At 48.1% G+C, this 20386-nt stretch overlaps 1 protein-coding gene across 1 annotated transcript in view; it reads right to left on the reverse strand.

The window, feature by feature from the left end:
- The window catches only part of ARID4B (AT-rich interaction domain 4B), a gene marked incomplete at its 3' end in the record, with an annotated part of 1242797 nt that overhangs the window by 896837 nt on the left and 325574 nt on the right, over positions 1–20386 (reverse strand). Inside the window, 1 exon segment of the mRNA XM_082250934.1 lies at positions 13953–14043. Within this exon segment, the coding sequence (XP_082107060.1) occupies positions 13953–14043 (91 nt within the window).

The raw sequence follows: 20386 nt of genomic DNA on the forward strand, positions 1-20386 counted from the left end.
CTACTAAGGGGTTACTATAGACTGAGAGGTGCTCTGCGACTTGCGACTGGTGAGTATCTTGCGACTGGTGGGTGAGCATCTTTGCGACTGGTGAGCATCTTTGCGACTGGTAAGTATCTTTGCGACTGGTAAGCATCTTTGCGACTGGTAAGTATCTTTGCGACTGGTGAGCATCTTTGCGACTGGTAAGCATCTTTGCGACTGGTAAGCATCTTTGCGACTGGTGAGTATCTTTGCGACTGGTGAGTATCCTTGCGACTGGTGAGTATCCTTGCGACTGGTGAGTATCTAGTGACTGGTGAGGGCATTAGCGACTGGTGGGTACCCCAGGTTTAGTACCAGGGAAGTTAGAGGTAGTGTAGGTAAGGAAGAGCAGGCCGTTAACATTATCCCCATAGAGTAGTGGGTAATAATGTCCGACAGGATTGGGGATGCCACTCAGTGCACTTCTTGCGGCATGTATGCGTTCCTTGATGAAACAATCGAGGACGAATACTGCTGTGCAAGATGTGAGCGACTTGTTGCTCTGGAAGCCCACATCGTGGATCTAGAGAGCACAGTGACAAGACTGCGTGGCATCTACAACCTGGAAAGGAGCTTGGACTTTACCCATCAGGCGCTGGCAGGGGTCAGCATAGAGGAGGGAGGAATAGAGGAGACGCAAGCAGCAGAGGTACACAGCTGGGTGACTGTTAGGAATGTTAGGGGGAGGAGAGTCAGGGAGGCCAGTCCTGAGTTGGTACACCCTAACATGTTTGCCGAGTTGCAGGTTGAGGGGGATATCAACTCAGGGGTGGCAGAGCTGGAGCATGCACCCTCCCCCAGCTGCCAGGGGAGGGACGGCTCCAGGAAGAAGGGGGGCCGTAACTCAGGAAAGGTTAGAAAGGTTGTGGTAGTTGGGGACTCAATTATCAAGAGGACAGAGAGGGCAATCTGTAAAAAAGATCTCGTGAACCGAACAGTTTGTTGTTTACCGGGCGCCCGAGTTCGGCACATCGCAGATCTGGCAGACAGATTGATGGGGGGGGCTGGGGATGACCCAGCGGTCATGGTGCATGTGGGCACTAATGACAAAGTTAAAGGTAGGTGGAGGATCCTTAAGAACGATTTCAGGGACTTAGGTAATAGATTGAGGAAAAGGACCTCCAAGGTGGTTTTCTCTGAAATACTGCCTGTACCTCGAGCCACACAGGAGAGGCAGAAGGAGATTAGGGAAGTTAACAAGTGGCTGAGGAATTGGTGTAGGAAGGAGGGGTTTGGGTTCCTGGAGAACTGGGCTGACTTCTCAGTCGGCTACCGGCTCTTTAGTAAGGATGGGCTGCACCTTAATGGGGACGGTACAGCTCTTTTGGGGAGAAAGATGGCCACCGAGTTGGAGGGGCTTTTAAACTAGGAGACGGGGGGGAGGGCTCAGAAGTAGAATCAGTCAGGAGGGAGCAGAGGACTGAAGGCAGTTGTAGGGTCAGCAGCGACATTAGGTCAACAACATCAATTGGCGGGTCTGTGCGGGAAAACAGCAGACCAAACAAAAATAAACATAACCGCCAATCACGTTTAACTTCCGTAAAACTAAGAGGGGTATATGCTAATGCCAGGAGCCTAGCTAATAAGATGGATGAGTTGGACATGTTAGTACATGAGGAGGACATAGACCTTGTGGGAATAACAGAAACTTGGTTCGACCCCTCACATGACTGGCTGGCAAATATCCAAGGGTATTCTGTGTACCGGAAGGACAGGGTAGGAAAAAGAGGGGGAGGGGTATGTCTCTATGTCAAGAACAATATAAAGGTGCTAGAAAGGAGTGACATTACGGATGGGATGAGCATGGATTTAGAATCTGTGTGGGTTGAACTCGATAGGGAAGAAGATAAGGGAAAAGTAGTTGTGGGGGTTTTCTATAGGCCACCTAACCAAGGGGAGGAGGTAGAGCTGGAATTTTTAGCACTAATAGGTAAAGCGGCAAAACTGGGATCAGTCATCATATTGGGGGACTTCAATTATCCCGACATTGACTGGGAAGAGGGGACTGCACACTCGCATAAGGCCCGTCTATTCACGGAAACCTTACAGGATAACTACATGTCACAGTTGGTGGATTCCCCTACTAGAGAGAATGCAATCCTGGATCTATTGATCACTAATGACCCAGACATAATCTCGGAGGTAGGAGTCCAGGACAATCTGGGCTCTAGCGATCACAGGATGATCACATTTAGTATAAATAACAATATAAAAAGGCAAGTGGGGAACATAAGAACCCTAAACTTCAGAAGGGCAAACTTTCCAAAATTGTACTCATTGATGGAAAGGGTAAACTGGGACCAAACCCTGGGATCCCTGACCACTGAGGAAAAATGGGAATGCTTTAGGAACATATTAAGCAAAGGCATCTTGCAGTGCATTCCTATGGGGAATAAATTTAGAAGAGACAAAGCCAAACCTGGCTGGCTAAACCGTAGCGTTAAAAAACTTATTAGGGGAAAAAAATTGGCCTTCAAGAAATATAAATCAGAGGGCACAGTATCGGCCTTCCAGCAATACAAGGAGGAAAATAAGAAGTGTAAACACGAAATCAAGATGGCTAAAATCAACTTTGAGAGACAAATAGCGGAGGATAGTAAAAAAAACCCAAAGAAATTCTTTAAATATATCAACAGCAAAAAAACTAGGGCAGAGCATATTGCACACATAATTAACGATGATGGGAGGATGGTTACAGAGGACACTGAAAAAGCAACCGTGCTGAATGCTTTTTTCTCGTCAGTCTTTACGCAGGAAAAGGAGGGGTACACTGACCATGACTGTATGGTTAGTAGTAATACACAGGACTTGCCACTATGGCTAACAGAGGGGGAAATCAGGGAAAGACTGGATAAACTTAACACAAACAAATCACCAGGCCCGGATGGCGTACATCCGAGAGTGCTCAAGGAACTCAGTATGGTTATATCTAGACCACTGTTCCTAATCTTTGCTGACAGTATTAGGACAGGAGATGTACCAGGGGATTGGAGGAAGGCTAACGTGATTCCGATATTCAAAAAGGGCCAGAGACATATCCCGGGAAATTATAGGCCTGTCAGTTTGACATCAATAGTATGTAAACTTCTGGAGGGGATGATAAGGGACTATATCGTAGAGTATGCTTAAGACAACAACATCATCAGTAGTAACCAGCACGGGTTTACAAATGGGCGTTCTTGTCAAACCAATCTCTTAGCATTCTACGAGGAAGTGAGCTGTGAGCTAGATAGGGGCAGACCAGTGGATGTGGTGTACTTGGATTTCGCTAAGGCGTTTGATACAGTTTCCCACAAGCGCTTAATTTATAAAATAAGGTCTGCAGGTATCGACAGCAGGGTTTGCTCTTGGATACGGAACTGGCTAAAAGGCCGTGTCCAAAGGGTGGTAATAAACAGCGCATACTCAGACTGGGCTGAGGTAGTAAGCGGGGTGCCCCAGGGCTCAGTCCTGGGACCAACCTTGTTCAATTTATTCATAAACAGCATTGAGGACGGGATCAGTAGTTCGTTATCAATTTTTGCAGATGACACAAAATTGGCCAGGGCAATAACTGCACAGCATGAAGCAGATATCCTACAGAATGACCTGGACAAAATTACGGAGTGGGCAACGACATGGCAAATGAGGTTTAATGTGGAGAAGTGTAAGGTTTTGCACTTGGGGACCAAAAACATAAAAACACAATACATGTTAGGAGGGGAACCCTTGGGGGACTCAAAAATGGAGAAAGATCTGGGAGTCTTGGTTGATGATAGATTAGGCAACAGCATGCAATGCCAAGCGGCAGCTTCCAAAGCCAACAGAATATTAGCATGCATAAAGAAAGGGATGTATTCCAGAGATAAGACTATAATCCTTCCACTTTATAAAACTCTGGTCCGACCGCATCTGGAGTATTCTGTCCAGTTCTGGTCGCCAGTCCTCAGGAGGGATGTGTTGGAGCTGGAGAGAGTCCAGAGAAGGGCAACTAAACTAATTAGGGGATTGGAGGACCTTACCTATGAAGAGCGGCTGCAATCGCTCGATTTATTTTCCCTGGAGAAGAGACGTCTGAGAGGGGACATGATAGCAATTTATAAATATCTTAATGGGGATCTCAGCTTAGAAAAAAAGCTGTTCATTCGAAGGAATTGCATGAGGACTCGAGGACATACAATGCGATTAGAGGAGAAGCGTTTTAACCTCAGGCAACGTGGGGGGTTCTTTACTGTTAGGGCTACAAGATTGTGGAATTGTCTACCACAAGAGGTGGTTTCTGCGGGTAGTATGGTGACTTTCAAAAGACTCTTAGACTTACATCTCAAGGATCAGGAGATAAAGGGCTATGTTAGATGATTACAGTCACACACACCTACACAGGTTGAACTGGATGGACTATTGTCTTTATTCAACCTCACCTACTATGTAACTATGTAACTATATATACGCCCCTCCAAATGCGTCTCCACAAGAATCAGTACGTCAGGCTTATGTTTTTTCAAGATGGCAAAGGCCGCGGAGCGCTTCACCCTATCACGCAGTCCTCTGACGTTCCACGTCATTAGTTTAAAATTAGCCATCATGGGACAGTTGTAGCAGGATATCAAGTGCACCCAGGGATCTCGGGAAATGCCATGTCCCCTGTCGACTTCGGGCGCGTGCGCAGCAGCGAACCAGGCCACAAGGCGAGTTGCTCCACACAGCCCCCGGGCCGACACCGGGGATACAGTAAATGAAAAGCAATGGTATCAGAAAACATCTATGCACGGTCCAATAAACAGTTGCAGTATAACGTAACAAAAAAAAGAAAACCCCAACCCCCCACCCCGCCCTGCACCCACCCCAACTTGTGCGGGCCTGTAATCCCAAAAAACCCAAAAACAACAGCAAGGCCCCGCCATAGCCAGCCAAAAACAAAGGGGGGAAAGGGAGATCTTGTGCACGGCATGGAAGGGTGTCCTCCACGTTAACCCCAGATATGTGGCAGTCCATAGAACCAATTGCAGGGTGCGGGAAGGGAAAGACAGGGGGGCCAGCCAAACCATGCAAACAAAAATTGGGAGTCTTGGCCAGACGGGGGCCATACACCTGGCCCCAGCAGGTGTCAGGGGCGAAATAACGCTGGTCAGCATGTCACAGTTCTCTCCCGGGGCTTGAGGCGTGTTGGAACGTAGCAGGGCTCGCTAGCCCCATCTCCTAAAAATGGACCCTCTCAGCCAGGGGAGGTGAAGCAGTACTGTTCGGTGTCAGGTGGCTAGTGCATGTATACAGTTTCCGTCTGGACACGGCCAAGGAACAGAGTTCAGCAGCTGGTGATTTGGAGGGGGAGAGACAGCCGAGGCTCGGACCAGAGCCAGAGGCACAGCAAGTGGAGTAGAATGCAAAAAAAAAAAAAGGGGGGGACAAAAAAAAGAAGGGAGAAAAACAAGGGGGAACGTAAAATTAAATTAATAAGGGGGGGAGAAGAACATGAGGAAGCAAGACTCCAGTGTCAGAAGGTTTCCCAATTCAGCCGCGGGTTTCAAGGTGCTCCAGCCACGCTATGGCTGCTTCCGGATCATCAAAGAAGTGAACCCGGTCCTCTCCTTCAACACGGAGTCTGGCCGGGTAGAGCATTGCATATTTGAGATGTTTAATCCTGAGTCTGCGTTTGGCCTCCATAAAGTTCTTTCTCTTCCTCTGTACTTCAGCCGAGTAGTCCGGGAATATTGCCACCCTGCTGTTTCCCATTGGGATGTTCCCCTTCTCCCTAGCCAGACGAAGTATAGTGTCTCGATCTCGGTAATTGAGGAATTTGGCGATAAATGTGCGGGGGGGAGCTCCCTGGGGTGGAGGTCGGCCTGACAGGCGGTGTGCCCGCTCCACTACGAATGTGGGGGAGAATGAGTCCCGGCCATATGTTTGAATAAGGAGATTCTCCAGGTATGTGTTGGGATCTCTACCCTCCGATCCCTCAGGGAGCCCAATGAAGTGGAGGTTACACCGTCTCAGGCGGTTCTCCATATCATCCTGTTTGGCGAGGATTTGAGACACCTGGTCCTGCAAGCGAGCGGTGGTGTGCTGCAGCGGGGGGAGGGAGTCTTCCATTCCCCCGATCCTATGTTCCGCCTCCGTGACCCTCTCCCGCAACTGCCTCATATCTTGCCGGATTAAAGAAATGTCTACCTTTACCTCGTCGATCTTAGAGGTTAAGGATGCCTGGCATGCAGAGATTGCCTCCAGCACTGTCACTGTGTCAGCGCCACCCTTCGATCCCGCGGCCGTGGACGGCCCGGCGCCATCTTGGATCGGGGCCTCCCCAGCCTGCCGGCGAAACTTCTCGAGCTTGGCCGCTGCATCCGAGGGCTTCTTCGGCGGCGACATGACCCGTGGGGTGCCCGGAGTGTGTAGGGGTAGGTGGCGGGTCAAATCGAGCCAAGAGGGTACAGGATTATCAAGGTTAGGATGTATGGGTGACGGAGCTCCAGCTACTCACATCTCACCTCACGCTGCGCCAGGCCACGCCCCCGTCGCAGAATATTATTGATCATTATATAATCTTCGAGATGACACTATCACCCTCCAACCTCTAGCTTCAGAAATCAACTAGTTATTGTCATCAATTAAACTCCCATCTCTATCTAGTGTCCATTTAGCAATGCTAAATGATACTTTTACCACAGCCGAGATTCTTAAAGTCATTTATTTCCTTCCAAGTGGAAAAGCTCTAGGCCCAGACAGGTTTTCAAATGATTACTTTAAAGTCTTTTGGAGGCTTCCCTCTTGTCAATGGCTGGGTGGGTCCATCCTTTCCTGTGGGTGCTGGTGTCAGGTAGGGCTGTCCCTTGAGCACCCTTCTGTATGTTTTTGCGGTCGACCCCTTAGTCCGAAGGCTAGAATGCGGGCACCTGAGGGGGGTTCCGGTAGAGCCCGGTGGTGGCCGGAGACCAGCTGTGAAGGTGATCTCCTTTGCAGATGTCTCGGTTATAGTTTCAAGTGGGGAGGAACCCCGGTTTGTGGGAACACAAGATTGGGGACTATTCCAAGGCGTCCAGTTCATTCATGAACTGGGGCAGAGTGAAGTTTTCTGGATGCGTAAGGAGGACGAGCAGTTTCCCCTCCCGGATGTTTTCCCTGTGCCCCAATTGGAAATCAAAGTGGTAGGCATAATTTTTGGCCAGGGGGATAACCCCAAACGAAATTGGGAGAGTAGATTGTCGGGTGCCGCCCAGAAAGTGTCAGCCTGGAAAGGCTGGAAGCTGTCATTGAGGAAAAGGGTTAGTCTGATTAGTTGCCTGAGTTTCTCTATGTCAGCTATGTATGCCTGTTGCCAGCATCTCTCTATGCGCAAGTTTGTGATCTGTTTTTCCTGCTGTTGTGGGGAAATAGACTGAACCTGATTAAGAGAGAAGTCACGTCCCCAAAGACAGTTAGGAGGGTTGGACATGGTCCATCGGGTAGTGTTCTACACGACCATTTTTATTAAATTCAATCTGCAGTCCATTTTTCGGGACAAGCTGTCTGTGGGAACGTTCGTGTAAGTACTGGCTTTTGCTTTTCCTGAGGGAGTGGGAGGATGGGAGGGAGACCTGGGGATTTGAGGAGATCCCATGAGTACCTCCCATCCTATGTCCCACAAGCATTAAATGTATTGAGGCAGTGGCGGATAACTGCTCGAGGTTGGGTCCATTGGTCGGAGTGAGTTGTATCAGAGTGTCATGACTTCAGAATTTTTGAAGCCTCTGTCTTTGAGAGACTGTCCTGAGAAGGTCCTTAGGGAAGGGTTAGCCCTTCTCAATTTGCCAAGAAATCCTGCAAAGTTCTGGGATCTCGCGTGGAGGTCATTCACTTTTTGGTCCAGTGCCCTTTCAATGTGGAGGTTCAGAAGGGGGTAGGGGGTGCTATTGTCAACTCTCGTCTCTCGTCCTTAGCCCTTTCTGGGTGGTTGTACAGTGACTTCAGGGTGAGGTGTCCACCCTTTATATAGTCAGTACTAGTGTTTTGCATTACACATGGCACGCTAGGTGTTGTATGTCCACTAGGGGAAAAACCCTGCCTGTCAGTGTGGTGGTTTGTGACATCCTCAGTGAGCTGGTGAAAGTGAGGAATCTTAAAAGGGGCAGGGTTAGGTCAGAAAGGTGTGCCCATTTATGGAGGGGATTTCACTTCCAGCCACCTTAAGGCCCGCCTTGTTCCTTGTTAGTGGTGGGTGTACTATCCTTTAGCAATCTTTTAGATTTTGTGTTTTCCTAATCTTTTTTTAGGGTAGGGCTGCAAAGATCTGGTAAGCCTGAATGCTAGGTCCTGCTAAGGGTAAGTTGAGATGCGGGTTGCGGGTGGTTAAGTGTTGTTGGCTTGGAGTGGGAAATGTTGAGTTTGTCAGGGTAGTTTTCCTTTGAGTGTAATATAGTGACTGTTGAGGTAGTTGGGCCTTATGCAAGGCCAAAATTTTAAGCCCAGTATTGCTGTGGGCATGTTATGTTATTTTGAAGTGTTTATATGGATTTACTTCTGATTATGTGATGGAGTGGTTCTCCTTTTCCTGTCTGTAAGTTGTATTATGACAGCAGTTTCTTTTCAATAAAATAATTACAGTCCTATGCAGGGGAAGAAAGGATTCTCCAAGATGAAGGGTCGGGCGGGGAGCAAAGCCACCATAAAAAAAAAACTCCCTCGAACCCCGACTCAACTGAATCAGACTGTCCAATGACAGTGGATCCTCGTTCCATTTGATCAGAATCTCCCTGTCTGGTGTGGAACTGCGGAAATGGAACTGTCTTGAAGGTGGAAATCATCAGACCCAGCACTTGCATGCAAGTCCTGAGTGATGATCGATGGTTGGACAACAGGAGCAGGGGCGTAACTACAGGGGTTGCAGGGGTTGCAATCGCTACCGGGCCCCATGCTCCAGGGGGCCCGGTAGCAAAACAGTGGGTGAACCTCTAGGATCTCAAAGGTCACACTTGCGACCAGGCCCTGGCATTTCACCACTGTGGGGAGGCCCCAAGATTGCAGGAAGGGGGCCCACTGCAGAACTTGTGAAAGGATCCTGATGCGGGACCATAATAAAAGGCCATGCAATGAGAGTAAAGAGCCCCAGGATTAGTGGGAAGAGCCCCGGGCTTGAAGGGAAGGGCCCCGGCCAGGGGTCTGGGGGGCCCTTCATGGTTTCTTGCATCGGGGCCCTGAAGGTTCTAGTTACGCCTCTGAACAGGAGCCAAACAGACATCTGTTGCTTCAGCAGTTTTGTTTGATGGAGAAACACCCCGGCCGATGCTGAGTCCAATTTCTGAAAATTCAGTGTCCACCAGAACTCCTGCCGAGTTTGCACCGTAACCTCCAAGTAGGCTTCTAGAGCCGAGGAAGACTCTTCATGCAGAAGCAGATAGTCCAGGTAACCCAGTACCGAGATCCCCTTCTGCTGTAACAAGGCCAGAACTGGAGCCAAAACCTTTGTGAACAATCAAGGAGCTGATGCGAGACCAAAAAGGTTAGGCCACGAATTAAAAGTGCTCCTTGCCCACGGCAAAACAGAAAACGCTGATGCCTGACATATTTCGGAAAATGAAGGTAAGCATCCTTGAGATCAATAGAAGCCAGCAGATCTCCTTGATGAAGGAAAGCTACTACCTGTGCGGATGGACTACACTCTAAATTTTTGAACCCGCACAAAGTGGTTTAGAGCCTTGAGATCCAAGATTGGACGAACCTTGCCTTCCTTCCTTGGAACTGTGAAAAGATTAGAAAAAAAAACCCTGGAAACGTTCCGACTCTGGAACCGGCACAAAAACTCCTTGCGCTAACAGGTCCTGCACTGCTCCGTAAAGACCCTGTAGCCACTCTGGAGACAGGCGTAAGTTGAAAGGAAAGAACCTTGCTGGAGGGCAAGGACCAAAACTCGATCTTGTAACCGAACCGAATCGCTTTGTGGACCAATTTTGTCCTGAATGAGCAAGGTCCACAGATCAGGAAAGAAGCTAAGACGTCCCCCCACCCCAGATGCAGATGGGGGCGCCCCTTTAGGCTGGGGAAGGCTTGTCTGCGGAACCAGAAGCACCCACTTTGAACTTACCATTCCAGGGCAAGCAAAGTTACGGGTGGATCTTGAGCCCTTTTTCTGCGAGCCAGCCGAAAAGAATGGACCCATCTTACGGCAAGGTACTCTTGCCCCTCGTAAGGCCCTTAATGATCTCTTTCATAGAGGTACCGAACAAATGGTCACGTACAAAGGGAAGATCAGTAAGTATCTTTTTAGAAGCCTGGTCAGCTAACCAGTATTTCAGCCAGATCATGCGGCGAAAGATCACCGCCGTCACAGAAACCCTGCGGCCAGGGGGGCGGCATCCAGGGATTCATCACAAATATACTGTAACCCTTGGATCAACTGACCTGCCAGGTCCACAAGCTCAGAAGGATGTTGACTACCCTCCTGATCCAGGTGCAAAACATTAGCCCATTCCGTTAAGGTCTGGGGATACCAAGGTGATAGCAAACACCAGTCTTAAAATTGAACCAGCCACAGTGAAAAGGTACCGGACCAGATCCTCAGCTCTTTTGTCCACGGGGTCCTTAAAATATGGGGAATATTTCACCGGCAAAAGTGTGGTCTTATTCAGCCTCGAAACATGAGAGTCCATTGACGGTCAGTTTCTTCAGAAGGGACTCCTCAAAGGGATATCTTCTAGCAAAATGCTTAGGTATTCCAACCATGCGTTTTGGGGAACCCCACTGACTAGTGAAAATCTCGTCAAAATAGGCAGGAAAGGGAAAAAACCTTATTCACCTTGAAAGATTTGCGGGTTCCAAATTGCACCAGCGTCGCCAACTCAGCAGCAGCTGGGTCCTTCAACTTTAAAGTTTTCCGCACTGATATAATCGGGGCCTCCACCAGCGCTTTTTCATGCGCGGCTGCAGAGGAAGACGACTCATCCTCACTATTAGAGCACTCAGCATGCGTGGACACAGACCCAGCGGGCTGACTCTCGTCCACAGGGGCTAAATTCACCTCAGAATCTGAAGAAGCAGAGGATACAGGTGAAGGTAGGGGGCGCTTCTTGCCAGGTCTCCTTTGAAGGGCCATATGAAGTTTGGCTTCTAGTGACTGCAGGGCTGCCATCATGGCTGCCAGGGCAGACAGAGACCCAGAGGGTCCAACAGCTTCCAGGAGTGGATCGGGTGGTAAAAGGAGCTCCCCAGGCTCTATGACTATATAGGGTTAAGCAGAACGGTGCTGCTCAGCAAAGAAAAAATATTAAAAAAAAAAGGGAGTCCCCTCCCCCCTGTGCACCACTTTGGTACTACAAGAATCAGCCCACCCGCAGCGCTGTATATAGCAAGGAAGGGTAGTGGACCCCCAGAGACTGCCCACCCAAGCTGGAAAGCGCCAAAACGATCTGCCACACTGCTGGAAAGGGAAAGAGGAAACGCTCACCTGACACATGAGGCCCCCACAGCTTCAGCACTGTCTCAGACTACAGGAAAATGGCCACCAATGCAAGTCTATGGGGAAACCAAAAACATGGCCGCTGAACTACAGAAACATGGCCGAACCGGGAATCACAGAGACCACGTAAAAATGGTGGTACCACGTGGCGAGCACGAAACCCTGGGCCCCATTGGTTCTCAGGGAAAAAATGTACAGACCCCAGGAGGGGACCCCCTAGGGAACCCACCTAAAGCACCCAGGTACGGACACCCTTAACAGGGGCCGACAGTGGCATCACCCACCACTCCTCCAGCTCAGCACCATGTAGCAGCCCTACCCAATTTCACCGATGCCCCTAAACAGGAGCCAGTGGGGGACGACGACGGGTGAGGGAATCCAAATTTAAGGGGGAACCCCGCAAGAAGTAGTGGGAATCACAGGAAAGAAGGGGGGTCGTTACTCACCATACCACGGTCACCAGGCGGGCGCCACTCTCAGCAATCCCCCACACCATCTTTGAATTGGGGTGCTGCGGTCTGGGGTACGCTGCAACTCTGGTCGTGACTGCTTTTGTGACCAGGGCTTAGTGACCTTACGAGGTGTTTCACTCGCCATTCAGCCCCCGTCCAGTGGGGCTATGTCACAGCAAACTGAGCATGGAGCTAGAAGTTGGGTCGCGTTCACAGGCCAGACTAGGAAAACCGTAAGGATCTAGAATGTGCAGTGCGTCGTCCAGTCCGGCTGTTGATTGTAGTTCTCACAGGAACAAAATAAAGAAAAAGTAAAATAATTCCATTTAATTAGGAAAAAATGCCAGGACCGCAGATCCCAGCAGAGAGCCTGGTCCTTACTCCTGACTAGGCAGAAAAAACTCAAAGTCCTACAGCAGGAAGTGATAGTATACCCTCTGGGACTGCCCCAGGGGCGTAACCAAGAAGATTTCCGCCTAGTCCTACTCCTGAAGAGTGACAGTATAACACCCAATGGTGTGAAGAATTGAAGCTGTGAACGAAAGAGAGAGAAGATTTTTCTACATGTAGTAGCAAAGTGTCAGAATAGGCCCAGATAGCAAGTGGTTAATGAAGATTCTCAACCACTTTATGACTTTACAACCCCTGCAATCATGGTCAGCCAATTGGAACAGATTTGAACAGGTCTGGAACAAAATCATTGCTAGAAATTAGATTTTCATCAAGTTGAGAGTTTTTCTCAAAACACAAGCACAATTAACTACGTCACACCCGTAAGGATGTACCCGTACAACCTCAGGTTGAAGTGCTTATACTAGGTTCATGGGTTGCAGCTGATTCCAGTATCAAAATTTGCAGCCGGTGATGGGATTTCCTGCATTAGTGATCCAAGCAGCTCTATGGACATTGGTCACTTCTACAGGGCATGTAAATGGCCTCCCTTCCTGTCTCCACCCACTGCCTTTCCTTGGCTCTCCAGTGCAATTATTACCAGCTTGTCAAGTATCTGATCAAACCAATCTGTTTATTCAGATGCTTTTGAGGGAAGAGGAGAAATATGGGGTCAAACTCAGTACCAGTCACTACCCATGCTATCACAAGCAGTGATGTTCATCACTTGTCATAGCAATAAAGTTGATACTAAATTGAAGGAACAGTAGGCAAAAAAAAAAATTTAAAAAAATGGCAACACCCATCTGGGACAATAAAAACTTACCTGAGATTGAGAAATTGGAGAACAATGATAACTGGAAGCAGAGGGGAGTGGTAAGACTATTGCAAATATATGCAGCTGGGGCATGGAATCAGTCAGTGCATCAATGGAGAGCTGGGACCCCGAGGGACCTGTAGCCTCCGAGAGGGGGTCAGGTGTGGAAAATGTGCTCTTTAGACTACATAAGTAATGAGAGGAACCCCCACAAAAATGTCTAGCACCGCTATGGGACACCCCACCACGCGGGTAGAGAGGGGGATGTATACCAGCTAGGACTGCCCATAGGCTTAGCCAAGTCCTTTTTCTGCCTAGTGTCCTACTCCTGTAGGGGGCAATATAACCCTATGGTTCTGAATATGGAGCGTTGTGTCAGTTAATGAACAAAAGAGAAATTGAGGTTCCTACAAACAAGCAATAATTCAGTACCCCCTTGATAAGATATAACAAATAGCCCAGGGCTAGATGTGAAAATGAATGAAGTGCTTCAGCAATACCAGATTTAATATTGTATTTAACTTGTGTAACTTGTTATTTTGAAGATCTCTGCCATTCTCATTCTCCATTTTAGTTTCCTATATTTTGCTAATTACTGAGGGTTAAGAGTGTTGTCGAACATAATTGTTGGAAAGGTGTGTCATGGTATTTTTTGGCTATATAATAACTCCATGACAGAGTCTTTACTGTCACAGTGTTGGCACTGAAAACGCTGAAGATATAAAAAAAAAAAAAAAATCTTTCCACATAGAGGTCATTATCGTCTAGTACAAATAATGTTTTTAATAGTCGCTACCTTAAATAGTCAAATCTAAAGATAATAAAAGCTTCACTGAAATAGGAAAACCTCATAGAATAATCTTACCGACTGTGTACCAGCTTGCATCAGTTAATTTATTGATAACCGCTTCCTGATAAGTTCCATCTGGCCTTTTTATTTCTACCACAGCTCCAATCTGTTAAAAAAGTAATACAATGCAAGTTATGTCTTGCCATTATATTTAAATTTATCAATACAAGGAACAGAACAATCAAGTGAAATCTGCAGTATGTCTTACAAATATGCAGTTTTTCTTCCTTTTAATGCGAGTGATATGTTCAGCCAAAATTTGTCAGTTAAGTTTCTAAATACAATGGTTTAAAATGTATTATCACTTTTGCAGCCAAATTGGAATAACACCTGTTTTATATCTGCTACATGTCCCCATTCACATAACTTAACTTTGTATTTCTATTTTTACTTTCTATTTTCCTTACAAAAATCCAGCTGGAATTTTTTTGGCTGTCTGATATGAATTACCTTTGCACCTGTACTCTTCTGTATTGGTTTACAGTGTATTTCTAAAAATATTCCTAATACCTTATTTACTGTGAAAGGGCTAGCTACATTGGTAAACAAAGTAAATTGATAAACCACTGTAAAAAAAAGTGGTTTGTTACAATGAAAGGTGTTCTTCTAGAATGCTTCTATAACAATCAAAATGGGTAATAGAACAAAACTGCAGTATTTCAAATTTTTGCATGTTGGCTCCAACGCAGATCCAGCTTAAAGTAGATACACACATTTTGCTGCAGCAAGGGTGAAGGGGTGTTTTGCGGCCCTGCATTCCCAGAGTAATCTGCAAGGCGCAGCAGGTAGGTCCCACTCTATTTAAAAGCATTACTAATGTATCCTGGTTCCTGGATGAAGGAAACCTGCAAACAAAAGTGTGTTTTATTTATATAGATATTGTAACAACATTCTTGTAATTTACTTTGCCTACGTGCAGGGCTGGTGCAAGGATTTTTAACACCCTAGGCAAAACCTAATTTTGTCCCCCCTCCCAATTAGCTCTGCCCCTGATTCCACCCTCTTTGCCCTGCCCATGTATACGGTGGAGGTGGCGGGGGTGGAGATTTTTGCAGTGCCTCTCCACCTATTTCTTCAACTGTGGTCCGCAGGCCCACACCTGCGCCTCTGGACCCGGCCTGAAGACAAATAGTGACAGGACCAGCTCTCTTCCTCACGCCAGCCGTGGTCAACAGGTATATAGACAGGCTAGGGTAGTATATGGACAGGACAAGGCAGGGTAGTATACAGACAGGATAGGATAGGGTAGTATACAGACAGGATAGGATAGGGTAGTATACAGACAGGATAGGATAGGGTAGTAAACAGACAGGAAAGGATAGGGTAGTATACAGACAGGAAAGGATAGGGTAGTATACAGACAGGATAGGATAGGGTAGTATACAGACAGGATAGGATAGGGTAGTATACAGACAGGATAGGATAGGGTAGTTTACAGACAGGATAGGATAGGGTAGTATACAGACAGGATAGGATAGGGTAGTATACAGACAGGATAGGATAGGGTAGTATACAGACAGGATAGGATAGGGTAGTATACAGACAGGATAGGATAGGGTAGTATACAGACAGGATAGAACAGGGTAGTATACAGACAGGATAGGATAGGGTAGTATACAGACAGGATAGGATTGGGTAGTATACAGACAGGATAGGATAGGATAGTATACAGACAGGATAGGATAGTAAATTGACAGGGGAGAGGTGAGAACTGTATATATGGATGGTGTATGGGTGGGGGTAGGGTGAGGACTGTATGTATGGATGGTGTATGGAGGGAATGGGAGGTGAGAACTGTATGTATGTGGGGGAAGAACTAGATACATAGATGGTGGTAAAACCCATTGAAATTCTGACAACACTTCAAACAGGGATTCAACCTCACCTTGTGTCCTGCCTGCAGCCAGCCAGAGGAGTGCACCCAGCGACATGGAGGCTCCGCCCCTGCCTCCGTGTCCTGTCTAAAGCCAGCCAGAGGAGAGCACACGGCAATATGGAGGCTCCGCCTCTACCTCCGTGTTCTGTCTGCAGCACACTGAGCGTAGGGAGGCGCTGAGAGTGCAGGGAGGGAGAAACCTTGGCCCGTTTTGAAGCGAGAGCAGAATGAAATCACTGCAGACCCGATCTTGGTGAATCCCGGTCAGACAGGTGGGCGGCAACCCAAGCCCCTGCTGGCCGCTCTCGACTAATGTGTGCTCTAGGGCGGCGCCTACCTTGCCTATAGGTAGCGCCAGGCCTGCCTACGTGCTGTCATAATGAAGACTTCAAAACAAAGTTGCATAATTTATTTATAGCTGTACTATAAAGAATATTGCACTGTGTTAGCTATTGGTTAGTACAAAACATTTGTAGTTTACGTGTTACTCTACCTTGGTTAACCTAACCAATAGTGGAGTAACTCCACTTTTTAAAGGGGAAAAAATGCAAAAAAAAAAAAAAACAAGAAAATATATATGTGTATATATATATATATATATATATATATATATATATATATATATATATACATATACATATACACACACACACACATACATTGCCTTGCGAAAGTATTCGGCCCCCTTGAACTTTGCGACCTTTTGCCACATTTCAGGCTTCAAACATAAAGATATAAAACTGTAATTTTTTGTGAAGAATCAACAACAAGTGGGACACAATCATGAAGTGGAACGAAATTTATTGGATATTTCAAATTTTGTTAACCTTTTGCTGCGATTACAGCTGTAAGTCGCTTGGGGTATGTCTCTTATCAGTTTTGCACATCGAGAGACTGAAATTTTTGCCCATTCCTCCTTGCAAAACAGCTTGAGCTCAGTGAGGTTGGATGGAGAGCGTTTGTGAACAGCAGTTTTCAGTTCTTTCCACAGATTCTCGATTGGATTCAGGTCTGGACTTTGACTTGGCCATTCTAACACCTGGATATGTTTATTTGTGAACCATTCCATTGTAGATTTTGCTTTATGTTTTGGATCATTGTCTTGTTGGAAGACAAATCTCCGTCCCAGTCTCAGGTCTTTTGCAGACTCCATTAGGTTTTCTTCCAGAATGGTCCTGTATTTGGCTCCATCCATCTTCCCATCAATTTTAACCATCTTCCCTGTCCCTGCTGAAGAAAAGCAGGCCCAAACCATGATGCTGCCACCACCATGTTTGACAGTGGGGATGGTGTGTTCAGGGCGATGAGCTGTGTTGCTTTTACGTCAAACATAACGTTTTGCATTGTTGCCAAAAAACTGAATTTTTGTAAAATAAAATCTTAGCGTAAAATTCCTTTCTCTGAGTCCTCTGACAGTCGCCGCCCACTCATACAGTCTTCACCAATGGGTATTGACCTCTTATCCATAGGAGCAAGCTGGCATAAGACTTGTTAGAAACAAAGCAATTTACATAGACACACCTGTAGGGGGCTGTCCCACTGGTCCAATACCCCCTGATATCAGCATTCCCAACTCAGTTTGGTAGCAAGCAGTTAAAGTCCAAAAGAACCCCACAAGAGGGGCGGGGCGGTGACTGTCAGAGGGCTCAGAGAAAGGAATTTTACGGTAAGATTTTACAAAAATTCAATTTTCTCTTACGTCCTCTGACAGTCGCCGCCCACTCATACAGTCTTCACCAATGGGATGTCCCAAAGCAGTGTAGACATGAGGGGTGGGAAGCGCAACAGTCACAAAGGCAACGCAGCACCCAGGTCAGAGAAAGGAACCTTATCTGAGCAGAAAAGGTAAAAACTCTGGGTAACAGAAAAGCTCAACTGGAGCAAACATCCCAGGAAGCAAATAAACAAAGGGGAAAACAACCCCAACAGACAGGGACAGGCAACGCCATGTCCCCATCAAGGCACTGCTGCACATAGAACTTTGCGGCCAAAGGAGGCATCTGCTGATGCCAAAACATCAAGTTTGTAGAATTTGCAAAAGGTGTGCACGGACGACCAAGTCGCTGCCTTGCACACCTGGGCCCCCGAAGCCTGATGTTGGAAAGCCCAGGACGCACTCACCGCTCTGGTAGAGTGCGCCTTGACAGGGAAGGAAGGAACCCGTTCCCTAATTGAATAGGCCTGTACAATCCTCCGTGTGATCCATTTTGAAATGGTTGCCGCAGACGCAGCCGTACCCTTCCGAAGGCCCACGGGAAGGATGAGGAGAGAATCCGACTTCCTGAAGGATTCAGTAGACAGGTACACCCTGATCGCCCCGGACTACATCCAAGGAATGCAAAGCAAACTCCTTAGGATGCTTAGGATTCGCACACAGCGAAGGCAAGACAATATCCTCGTTAAGGTGAAAATCTGAAACCACCTTAGGAGGGAAAGATTGGTTAGGTCGCAAGACCACCTTATCCCTATGAACCACCATGTAAGGGGAGCGGTAGGACAGAGCCGTCAACTCCGACACTCTGCCACCAGAAAGGCAACCTTTCGCGACAGCACAGGCAGAGGAATCTCCCTGATGTTCTCAAATGGAGGACGTTGCAAAACGGACAGGACCAAATTCAGGTTGCAAGGAGGTAAAGGCGCTCACCTAGGAGGACCCAAATGACGCACCCCCTGAATAAAGGTGCGTATTAAAGAGTTTGACGCCAAGGGGCACTGGAAAAGGATTGCCAGTGCCGACAACTGACCCTTAATCAAGGTCAGCCCAAGACGCTGGTCCACACCCGATTGCAGGAAGGCCAACACCCTCGCCACCGAGAAGGAGCGAGGATGGATGCCCCTGGATTCACCAGGCAAAATAAGCCTTCCAGGTATGGTAATAGATCTTACCGGATGAGGCCTTCCTAGCCTTGAGTAGGGTAGGAATGACCACCGACGAGAGACCCCTGTCTCTCAGGACCTGGCTCTCAACAGCCACGCCGTTAAAGCCAGCGACTGTAAAGCAGGATAGAAGATCGGCCCCTGAGACAGTAGATCGTCTCTCAACAGGAGTCGCCATGGAGACTCGACGACCAGTTGTTTGATGTCCGTGTACCAAGACCGGCGCGGCCAGTCTGGAGCCACCAGAATCACAAACTTCGGTTCCGAGACCAACCTGCGAAGGAACCTGGACAACAACTGAATCGGGGGGAAGGCATAAATCAGGTGATACCGATTCCAAGGCACCACCAGCGCATCCGAGGCGTCTGCCAGAGGATCGCGCGTACTTGCCACGAACCTTCCCACCTTGTTGTTTAGCCGAGATGCGAACAGATCCACATCCGGGGATCCCCATCGCGCACACAGCATCTGAAACACCTCCGGGTGTAGGGACCATTCCCGCTGGTCCAGGGTCTGGCGACTCAGATAGTCGGCCTGTCAATTCTCCACACCTGGAATGTGAACTGCCGAAATCCCCGGGATGTGTGTCTCGGCCCAAGACAGAATTTTGGTCACTTCCAGGGCCGCCCGGGCACTCCTGGTGCCCCCTTGGTTATTGATGTAAGCCACCGCAGTGGCGTTGTCCGTCTGCACCCGCACAGGGCGGCTCCGAAGTTGATCTGACCAACGGAGAAAGCACAGTCTGATTGCTCGCAGTTCCAAGCCGTTTATCGGCAGGGAGGATTCCATCTCCGACCAGACAGACAGAATGCCCAGAACGCCACCCCTGCCCGACAGGCTGGCGTCCGTGGTGATCACCGTCCACAACAATGGGCGGAAGGATTTCCTCTCCGTCAGAGTCGGAGACTGGAACCACCAGAGAAGATCCTCTCTGACTTGGTGGCTCAAAGATATCCTCCTTTCCAACGATTGAGGATGCCTGTCCCATCTGGCCAGGATCTCTGCTTGAAGAGATCGTGTGTGGAACTGTGCAAATGGTATTGCCTCGAAGGCCAATACCATCAACCCCAGGGACCACATTGCAGGTCCTTAACGATGAGGATTCGTTGTCCCTGAGGGACCTGACCTCGTCCTGTAGAGTCCAGAACTTGTCCTCTGGCAGAAAGACTTTTGCTTGGGCAGAGTCCAGGACCATTCCCAAGTAAGGGAGGCGAACAGAAGGGGACAAGGTCGACTTCTGAACGTTGATGGTCCATCCGAACTCCTGGAGCGTCTAAACGGTAGTCGACAGATCGCGTAACAAACTCGGGCTGGCACTCGATCTTAACAGGAGATCATCCAGATATCCCAAGATAGCAATGCCCTGTGCCGTAACAGGGCCAGAACAGGAGCCAGCACTTTGGTAAAAGCCCTTGGAGCCGAAGCGAGACCGAAAGGTAATGCCACAAACTGATAATGTTCCTCCGCTATTGCGAATCGGAGGTACCTCTGATGACCCTCGAATATGGGGATGTGTAAATATGCATCCTTGAGGTCGATGGAAGCCAGGAAATCTCCCAGGCTCAGGGAGGCTACCACCGAACTGAGGGATTCCATGCAGAATTTTTGAACACGCATGAAGCGGTTCAGAGCCTTCAATTTCAGAATCGGACGTACCTTGCCCTCCTTTCTGGGCACAGTGAACAGATTTGAGTAT

The sequence above is a fragment of the Pelophylax lessonae genome (assembly GCF_965119305.1).
Source record: "Pelophylax lessonae genome assembly, chromosome: 3".
Taxonomy (NCBI): Eukaryota; Metazoa; Chordata; class Amphibia; order Anura; family Ranidae; genus Pelophylax; species Pelophylax lessonae.